The sequence below is a fragment of the Diceros bicornis genome, chromosome 33 (assembly GCF_020826845.1).
Source record: "Diceros bicornis minor isolate mBicDic1 chromosome 33, mDicBic1.mat.cur, whole genome shotgun sequence".
Taxonomy (NCBI): domain Eukaryota; kingdom Metazoa; phylum Chordata; class Mammalia; order Perissodactyla; family Rhinocerotidae; genus Diceros; species Diceros bicornis.
In genome coordinates this window covers 2,577,431-2,587,145 of record NC_080772.1, presented here as the reverse complement: position 1 = coordinate 2,587,145, position 9,715 = coordinate 2,577,431, and the positions used below count along the sequence as shown (strand labels likewise).

Genomic DNA, 9,715 nt, shown 5'->3' with positions numbered 1-9,715 from the left:
TGAACTGAGGAGCAGACTTTCTCTTGGGGGTCGGCCCCAGTGGCAGTGTGCAAGCAGCCCCTGATTCCTTCTGGCCCAGCTCCCGGGCAGTCTTTGCAGAACTCCACTCAGGAGGTCGTCGAGGAGCTGCCCAATGGTTTCGACTCCACCAACTCACTAGACAAGGGGCAGGTGCACGAGGCCACCCGCACCATCCAGTGCTGCTCTGAGATGAGAGCAGGAGCAGAGGGTCTCCACACTCAGGACCTTGAGATGCCGAGCTTGGACCAGAACTAGGGTGGGACCAGACTGGGGCTGTCCCTTTTTCAAGCTAAAGGGGATGTACATGCAGGTCACCTTGCCTGGTTCGGAGCTGAGCTGCCATGACCCTCTTTCCCTTGCCCGGTGTGAGCTTCTGGAGGCCACTGAGGCAGAGCCAGAGGGTAAGGCGGCCTGCAGGCTGGGTATTCCTGGAAGGGAAGTGGGATCTTTCCTGTGTTTGGAAGGACACGTGGAAAGTCAGCTATGTGGGTGAACCTTTCCCTTTATCCCGCTGCAGCGCCAGCTGCAGAGCTCCAGCCGGCGGCAGAAGCAGGGCAGTGGACAGTGGTGGAGGTAGAGCTGGCTGCAGCTCCGTCAATACCACCCCCTCTAGCGCTGGAGCCAGCGTCCCCTCCCTCAGCAGTGTTGGAGCTGGAGCCAGGGCCCACGTCGGCTCCAGCAGGAGTGGGAGCTGCTGAGCTGGAGTCACCTGGACCATCACTTCTAGTGGGAAGTCCATCTCCACCTGTGGCCATTAAGGAGGGTGAGAAGAAGCCTAACCTCACGGCCTTCCCTCCTAAGCTGGTGGCGGAGCAGTTGACCGTGATGGATGCGGTGAGCGGCTGGGCTCTCAGGGCGGAGGGGCAGGCCTTCCCTCTGCCATCAGTGCCCCAGACCTGATCCGGACTCCTATGACCTGGGCCCAAATCCTGGCACTCTCCCTTACCAACCGTACGACCTGGGCAACTTTCTGAACCCCCAAGGCTTTGCTGTCCACCTGCAGAGCGTAGAGGTGGACACTAACAGGACCTGCTGCACAGAGTGGCTGTGCCGGCTCCATGAGGTAGAAGAGACGGAAAGCTGCACGGGGCCTGGCCCATCAGTGGGGGAGGGGAACTCACTGTGTGCAGCCAGGTCCCTGGTGGCCCAACCGGCTGCTCAGGAGGCTCAACAGCCTCAGCATTTATTAGAGACCTGATGTGTACTTCACTACAAGGGAGACAGACAGGGCCTGTGGTTGTAGCTGCCGCAGGGGAATGTGCATCAGAATCGGAGTGGGACCAGAGGGGGCATCAGGGTGGTGGAAGATGCCCCCTTGGGATGAGCCTAGTTGAGCCACCGTCTGGAGCTTGGAGTTAGCCAGGACGGGCTGGGTGCAAATGCCCCCTCCCTTCCCTCTCAGTATTGGGTCCTGGGTCATCCTGTGCTGGGTGCCCGCAGTGGACAGAGAAGAAAACCCAGGGACTCTCACAAGGCTCAGACCACATCCTGAGCTTCCTGAGCTCCCGCTCTAAACCGTGACCCCTGTGCGGCACTTTGGGGGCTGTAGACATGGAGCCGGGGTGTGGCAGGGCTGGATGACACTCCTCCTGTTCCCCAGGAGCTCTTCCGGAAGGTGGTGCCCTCTCAGTGCCTGGGCTCCACCTGGGGCAAGAGGAACAAGCCCGGCAATGAGCACCTGGCACCCACCGTCCGAGCCACCGTCGACCACTTCAGAAGGGTGGTCAGCCTCGTCGTCACCACCTGCCTCGGGGACCCGAGCATGACGGCCCAGGACAGGGCGAGGGTGGTGGAGCACTGGATCCAGGTGGCCCAGGTGTGCTGCGGGAGGCCCAGTGGAGCCCCTCTCTGGAGCCTTGGGAACGGCCTCTGCACCTTTATCAGCTCCCAGGATTGCAGTGTGTGGTCTAAGCCCCTGCACAGTCCCTAGGTCCTTCCTGCCAGGGGCCCGCTGACCTTGACTCCAGGTCCCAGTGGGAGGATGCTCACTTCCTCCCTGGCTCCTTCCCTGGGTTGAGCTAAAATCCTCCTCCCTGTGAGTGTTACTCTCTGGGTCCTAAATGTGCCCTTCTGGGGCTCCCTGAGCATCTGTCTCATCCAGGAGGGGAGATTTAAATAGAAGGGGACTGAAGCTAGAGCAAGCGTGTCTCTAGCGCCCCACCTCACAGCTCATTCTCTTCCCTTCCCCAGGAGTGCGAGATCCTGAAGAACTTCTCTTCGCTCCGCGCTGTCATCTCTGCTCTGCAGAAAACCTCCATAAGCCACCTGAAGAACATGTGGGCAGATGTTTCCCGGTGGGTAGGCCCCTCTCCATAGGATGACCAGGGTGGATGGGGGATCTCTCGTATGTCTGCCATTGCCCCCTTGATCACTTGGGAACTCCTGGGAGGCAGCAAATGCTGGGGACAGGGTCTGGCCCTCGGTGGGGGTCTCTAAGCCTCCCTGGGTCCTTAGTGCACCAGTTCTGCTTCAGGACTCAGTTTCCCTAAATGCCAGGGTTGAGCCACATTGGAGATTTTCAAGTGTTTATGGCAACAGAACTCTACGCCCAGTTGAAACTCAAAGTGGTCAAAACAGAGGTGCTCTGTAGAGCTGGGGAATGGAGACCCCCATGACCAACATGAGAGTTCCCTCCCAGTCCCACGAGACCTTAGCGCTCAGAGGAACCCAGTGAGAACACTCCTCCAGTCTGTTTGAAACTCTCAGGTTTGCAAAGAAAAGGGGTTTGCACTCAGACTCCGCACATCATTCCTAAATTTATCCTTCCTTCTTTCCCCTCCCCTCAGGGAGAGCTCTAAGAAACTTAAGGAGCTCTATAGCCAAGACAAGTCTTTGAGCAGAAAACTGATGACCAAGTTAGAGTGGAGGCTCGGGGTCTGGAAAGAGAGGAGGGGGGTGGGAGGAGGGGGATTGGAAATTCTGTGGTTTTGATTGTTTCTCACTTGAACGTTCTCTGAAACATTCATGTCTATCTTGTCCAGATTAACAAACAGAGCGATCTGTTTGGTCCATTGGTGGGCGGGGTGCGGTTCGTGGGCAGGAGGCCCTGGTCGTGGGACACAATGGTGTTGGCTGGGCTGTTCCAGGAGGAGTTGCCGAGCCAGAGGAGTGCCATCAGCAGGTCTCTGGCTTCCATGCGTGTCCATCCTGCTGGATGTAGCTTCTTCCAGGCTGTTGGGTGTTTGGGGTGGGTTTAGCCCTCAGCCTAAACCTGTCCTCAAGAAGCCAGGCCCCTGCTGCTCCTTCTGTCTTCACCAAGTCTCAAAGTGGAGGGCACCCTGCCTACCCCAGGTTTGGGAACGACAGGAGATTCCCATGGCCCAGGTGGACAAACAGTCTGCTCATCCTTGGGTCTGAACATCTGGACCAGAGACAGATGTGTGTGCATTCTGGGACTCCCCCCTGGACCCTTAGAGCAGTCACTTGAGTCAATCACAGGAGTCTCACCTGAGTGCCCAGTTGGCAATGACATATGCCCCAGGTGGCTTATGTGAAGAGTCTAGGCAACTGATGGATTCTTAGTGGATACTGCTGAAAGGACCTTGGGATCTGACGTAAATGAGGAAGCAGAGCCTCCTGTCACTCCCCTCCCTGTGGATCAGAGTATGCACCTTGGGTGTCCGGTTCCCGAGTGGATAAAGAAAGAGTTCAGAGCAGGGGAATGTCCTGAGGGGTTCCTTGGGGAGGAGTAGACGTTGGCACGGCCTCTGTCCCAGCCTGGGGGCCAGACACTCCATGAGACTGGGGCAGGCAAGAGCCACTCAACCAGACTCCCAAGACACCCCTTCGTCTCCATCCACGCCTTGGCCCAGGACCACGCTTTGAGAGCTCAGGGGACAGTACTGTGGTCAGTGGTGGGGCTGGGGGTTAGGTGAGGACGATGGAACAGGGCCTCTGGCTGGGAGGGGCAAGCGGCCTCTCCTCTGTGGGCCCCTGAGCAACTCACTGCCCCTGTTTGGGCCTCTGCCTCCTCATCAGGGAAGGGAGGGATGGTGATTGTGTGGTGCAGGCCTCATACGGTGGTGGTGAGATAAGGGGGAGAAAAGGAATGTGGGAGCTTTCCGCCTGCTCCACACGGAGGGGTGAGGCCGAGGACAACGATGACAGTCATATGCCCTGAGTCCTCAGGAGAACCTGTAGGGTAGCTGGAGTTCTCAGACCTTCCAGAGGAGGAAAGAGGATTGGGGAGGCCAGACCACAAGCCCAAGCTCACACTCAGAGTGAGAGTTCGAGCTGGGCTTGTTCTAGAATCACAACACCTTGGAGGATGGAGTAGCATTGCTACCAGTTGACTCGAGTCAGATGTCCAGGGTCAGAGGCCAGTGGTGCTGGAGAGAAATGGGGTGAGGGGAGTATGGCCCGCTGACACTGTCCTCGACCCTGGCAGGAGGGGCCCTCCACGTTTGCCCCCCCGGAGATCATCCCCCAGAGAGTGCAGGAGAAGCAGCAGCAGCAGCAGGTGAGTGTGCCTGTTGGGGAGTGGCTCTGCCTTCCCAGCTGGAGGCCTCAAATCAAGAGAGGAGGGCCCTTCCTCCTGGTGCCACAGTGCCTGAGTCCCCCAGTAGAAGTGAGCAGGAGGGGGGCCTGGAAGAGCTGGTGCAGGATGGGTGTGTTGTGGGGAGGGCCAGGGACCACATACCCTGTGATTTGCCAGAAGCCAGCCCTGGGAGGTGAGGAGGAGGAGTGTGGTGTTCTTGCGGTGTGAAGGGAGGAGGAATTGAGGGGAGGCTGCTAAGGGTCCTAGGCTGCTCCCTGTGGGAACCCTGGGGTGGGCCAGGAGGCTGAGGGTGAGGACTTTTCAGGGGAGGGTCTGCACAGGGACGACTTGAGAGCAAGGGCTCATCTCACCCGAACCCCCATGTGACAGGGTGTCGTCCCCTATCTTGGCACTTTCCTCGGTGACCTGCTGATGCTGCACCTGGTGATGGGTGATTATCTCGAGGTGGGTGAATGTGGGGACCAGGCAGGGAGGACCAGGATCCTGAGCCTGGGGATGCAGGAGCCCCCGAACTGAGCTCTGAGCTCTCAGCAATGGGCACTTCTCTCACGAGAGCCTTGCAGCTGCCCCTGGGAGCTGGGGCATCAGGCCCATCTTAGGGATGAGTGAACACAGGCTCCGCCTGAGACATCCATTCTGGTTCCCCGGGCTGGGGAAGCTCAGAACTGCCTGATGGCACAGCTGCATGAGGTTTTATCTGAGCTGGACTCAGCCTCTCCCTCCCATGCTGCCCATGGTGAGAGAGATGTCGGGTCCCCCCAAGTCAGGCAGCACATATGTGGCTGAGCAGTCCCCTCTGCCTGAGGCCTCAGCCTCCAAGTCTGTCATCAGAGAGGGTTGTGCTGCCAGGTCCCTCAGCCTCAACCCCCTGTCCTCCTCCTCTGGAGCCCAGAGCCCAGCCTAGGCCCAAGTCCTGTTTTCTCTGGATCCCTGGCTCCATCTTGGGACCTGGCAGTAGCACAACGTGATAAGAGGTGGGCATAGGGGGCTACTTAAGCTAGGGGGCTCTGTCTGATGGACTCTGGCTGTCTGCCTTCCAGGGGAATGAGATCAACCTTGAGTAAAGGACTGAGGTGACCAACTGTGGCACTCCCTGCAGGGGAGGGGAAGGAGGTGGAAATCAGAGACCCTCTGGGCAGAAGAGTCCCTGGCTCCACCCCCTGTATCTTACATTGTGTGGAAGAGTTTGATAAGGGAGAAGAGGGAGATCCATCCAATTGTCGGGTGGGTTGAGGGGAGGATGGCTTCAAGGACAGCTTCCTGGAGGAGGGGCTGATTATTCCCCTTCTGAGAACAGGTAGAGCCTGGATGGGACTGGAGGGAAGGATGGTTCCCAGGGCTGGTCCCCTGCCCCACTTCTCACCCCCCACAAGGCCCCTGCAGCATCCCCCACCCAGGCCCTGTCTGCATCCTCTCCTTCCCTCTGGCCCCAGGAATATCGAGTCATAAGGGAAATCCTGCTGCTCCAGTTGGCTTCAAAGAATTACAACCTAGAGCCCGAGGAGCGATTTGGGGCCTGGTTCCAGGACATGAAGCTGCTCAATGAGAGTGAAAGGTGAGGCAGGGCAGGAGTTGGCTGAGGGCAGGAGTGGACCCTCCCTGTTGGCCAGTCCAGATAGCCTGTGTCTATGGCTCCTGGTCAGCCCCAGGTCTTATTGTGTTGCAACCTCTGGGACACCCAGACTCCAACTGCTGGGCAGGCAGTGGGGGGACACCTGAGGTGTGGCCCCTGGTAGACTCACAGGTCCCTCTCTCGCCTGTAGCTATAGCCTGTCCTGCCAGCTGGAGCCCCAGGCCTAGTTGGCCTGCACAATACTCGAGGCCCAGAAGAACCGGCCACCATCAAGGTCAGGGGTGAGTGAGTGTCTGGGCTGGGGTGACTACTCCTAGGGTTTCAGTAAAGTGAGCTAAGCGTGGCCTTGGGGAATCGGACAGCTGGCACTGAGATCCCAGCTCCACTACTGAGCAGTCCTGTGACTGGGGTGACTCTCTTCAGCTTCCTGAGACTCCGTTTCCTCCTCTGTGAAATAGGTGATACTAAATGATCGCTCATGTGGCAGGGACAAATGGGGTACTGGTGGCTGACAGCACTGAGCACAGGGACTGGAGCACCCAGTGCAGTGGGGACAGGTTGCAGGGCCATGATTCTGAGGGAGGCCCTTCGAAGATAACCCGACTCTTCTACGCAGCCCCCAGACCCCAACACCGAGCCCCGTACCAGTGGCCGATCACAGCCCCATCCTCAGCAGCGGGGACACAGCTGGGACGCTTGCGATGTACCGGGCCGGCTCCTCCCACCTAACGGGAAGGGGAGAATTGCAAGCTGATTCCTGGGGCCCCCTGAGGCCCAAGAGAGTGGGGATGAACCCACCCCAGCTCCCTGACATGTCTACCTCAGCACCTCATCACCCATTGGGGAGGGACAGTAGTTATGTGTTGTAAATAATAAATGCCATATTTGAATATTGTATTAAAGTCCTGTTCCCTTTACAACCTGGGAGTTGTGGTGTGGTTCTGTCGCTTTCTGTAGGCATGTAAGGGAGACACAGAATCTCACATTTCTCCTTGAATCAAGAACTCTTCTGGGTCATCAGCTTATTGTACGTGGGAGAAGGGAGAAGGGCCAGGCCCTTCTCTGGCTAGTGGGGACACTCCCAAGTCCCCCTAACCCAGAGGACAAGTTCATTTCAGTATCATTCAGCTGCTCCCAGAGCAGACACAGCCCGCTGCCGGTTCTCTTGGGATTTAAAGGTTGAAGGTACTTTCACAGGCAGAGCAACAACCACTGAAATGTGGGTGTCTTTAAAACAGCACTACCCAGGACCATGTCGTGCCACAGGCAGGGGTTGCCTTTCTACATTCTGGAGGAAGAGGGAATAGTTTCTGCTTCTCTTGTGGAGGTTTCTTTTGAGCAAATTTTAGGAACTTGTAGTTTTCTAGTTCAATCTCTGGAATTGCATCAGCTGTAAGTGGGGAAAACAAAGTAAAAAGAGCAAAACGTGCACGGGGAGAGGACAAGGCCCGAGGAAGGTCATTTGCAAATGGTCTAAAAGCAGGCAGGACTCTCCCTCCTCAGGCCTCTCTAGGGTCTCCGTGTTCACCCCTGACCTAGGTTTGAATCCCGCTGGCATCCTTGTCCAAGACTGTGAATTCCTTTTCCTGCTCGTTTTGAATCCATAGGGAAAGATTTGCGACACAGCTTTTAAGGCTACCGCAGGGCCTTATTCCATTCACATGACTGCTTTCTGTGAACTAGAATTTTCAGCACCCCTGTCTTCCTTATGCAATACCCTTTAGGGCAGAAATTCCCCAGAAGGTGTCCAGCCTCTCTCTCAGGTTCATCTTGGCTCCTCCTCCCTGGCTTGGCCTGATGGTCATGGGTGAGCTCTGCTTTGACAGGATAAGGGACCACAATCCTGGACTGTGAGTGACCCTACACTCTCCCTTGCTGTCCAGGGTGACTTCTGATCCCATGTCATTCTGAGGTCCGTGGTCTCAGACAATCTTCCAGTTTATGCACTCAGTGTTGGTGTTACCATCTCGTCCAAAAGGGGCAATTGGGTCCGAGCCCTTGAAGTGTGTCATCCCTGGGTTGCTCTGTTTTTTTCCCCACTCGTGCTGTGGTTACATCACAACCACCTGTTGGGGTGTGATTTCTGTTGGGAGCTTTGAAAGATAAAGCATGAGAGGAGTGTGGGGTGTCCAGCAGGGAATGCCACAGCACTGATGATCCATGGACATGCATGAACAGCCTTATCAATTAAAATACTGAAATGCTTCCCATCTAGTGTTGAACAGACACTGCTCTGAGCTCACACCGAGAACCCACCCCATGACTAGGAACTTTCAAACGGTTACCACGTGGCATTTTGGACCTCATCCCTTTGGAACACCCTGAAGACAAGGGCCAGATGAATTGCTTGGCACTTGTGAGTTATCCCCTCCTTTCTGATGGCTACAAGTGTCACCTAGACACACAGGCTGGATTCCTCCAGGAAGCTTCTCAGGACAGCCAGAAGTTGAGGCTGAGTCCTGGTTCCCAGCATCCCAGACCCTTCCTGACATGGCACAGCCATCTAGTAAAGTCTTTTGGTAACAGAAAGACTGGGAAGGCTGTAATTCCCTCCAAAGAGAAAGAGAAGAGCCAATGGTGAAAGCTTGATCCCTCACATAGAAAATTACATCCCAACAAGCAGTGGTTTCTTCACAGATTACTGATGCTGAAAGGGTCTCTTTTGATGACAGCTCGATCCCCCAACTGCCATGTCCATCTTCATGAATCAAATTTCCAACACATATGGATCTAAAAACCTGAGGGAAATCTGGTATTTTCTTAGATGCAACTCTGAATTAGCATGCAACAAAGAACATAAAAATGGAGACCTAGAAGTAAATATCTAATTTGAGGACATAGACATAAAAGCAATTTTGAAATAATATTTTGTAGTCTATTGGAATATTACACAAAAAGAATAATCCACTTTAAGTAGGTTTTACTGTGACTGTGAGGGGAAAAACTGAATAATCCCCTGACGTTGATAACTCGCTGCTGACTTTCAAGTACAAATAAATAACGTAAATAGTAAAGGAAGAGGAGAGAACAGCATGAAAAAGGAAGATCTTGCTCTCCTCACCTGAAACCCAACCTTTCACCTCAGAAAGAAACCGCTGTCAATATTTTCTGTGTCATGCAGTGGAGTTTAATAAAAGTATTAGTATATGTTAAAGTTTCAAGAGCTCAAAGCAAGGAAACATTAGGGAAGCTGCCAAGAGACCTCACTGAGATGCCTGCTTCATTTCATCTGCTCTCTGGACGTCCTCTTTGGCCCCTCACTTTCTCTGCCTCGCTAGCAAGTCTGTCTGTCATCAGTGCTATCACCAGTCTCTCTCCTGTGCTCTTCACTGCCCTCTCCTCCTTCCTGATACCTTCCTCAGTCACCAGAAATTGTTGGCAGTGGAGCTGTGAAATGCCCAGATCAGCTCCTGGAATCATCTCTGCCAAATCTGAAGACCGGCAGGAGTGGGCATGGGACCTGGAGTGCAGACCATCTGTGAGCACACCTGGCAGGGATTCACCTGTGTGACTAGGTGCAAGTTTTTGCAACGCTTTGGCAAGATTGAAAGGACTTACCAGTTGTCTTGCACTGCTGCAGGCCTGGAGTCCTTGCGGTCTCTCAGGCCAGCAGACCTGGTGGG

The 9,715-nt window shown here is 55.3% G+C and overlaps 1 protein-coding gene across 1 annotated transcript; it reads left to right on the top strand.

Annotated features, from left to right (window-relative positions):
* Window positions 1-285: 285 nt before the first annotated feature.
* On the top strand, window positions 286-3,846 carry LOC131396610 (ral guanine nucleotide dissociation stimulator-like). Its single transcript, XM_058528968.1, has 5 exons — window positions 286-422; window positions 539-855; window positions 1,622-1,837; window positions 2,212-2,315; window positions 3,834-3,846. Exons 1-5 carry the CDS (start codon window positions 320-322, stop codon window positions 3,844-3,846), a joined length of 753 nt encoding a protein of 250 aa, XP_058384951.1. The 5' UTR covers window positions 286-319.
* The last annotated feature ends 5,869 nt before the right edge of the window (window positions 3,847-9,715 follow it).

What these genes read in the sequence shown, in the direction of transcription:
- LOC131396610 (XM_058528968.1), top strand. Translation starts at nt 320, where the DNA reads ATGTACATGCAGGTCACCTTGCCTGGTTCGGAGCTGAGCTGCCATGAC. An exon ending in CACTGAGGCAGAGCCAGAGG is followed by an intron (nt 423 to 538) that starts GTAAGGCGGCCT and finishes ATCCCGCTGCAG; the next exon opens with CGCCAGCTGCAGAGCTCCAG. An exon ending in ACTGGATCCAGGTGGCCCAG is followed by an intron (nt 1,838 to 2,211) that starts GTGTGCTGCGGG and finishes TCCCTTCCCCAG; the next exon opens with GAGTGCGAGATCCTGAAGAA.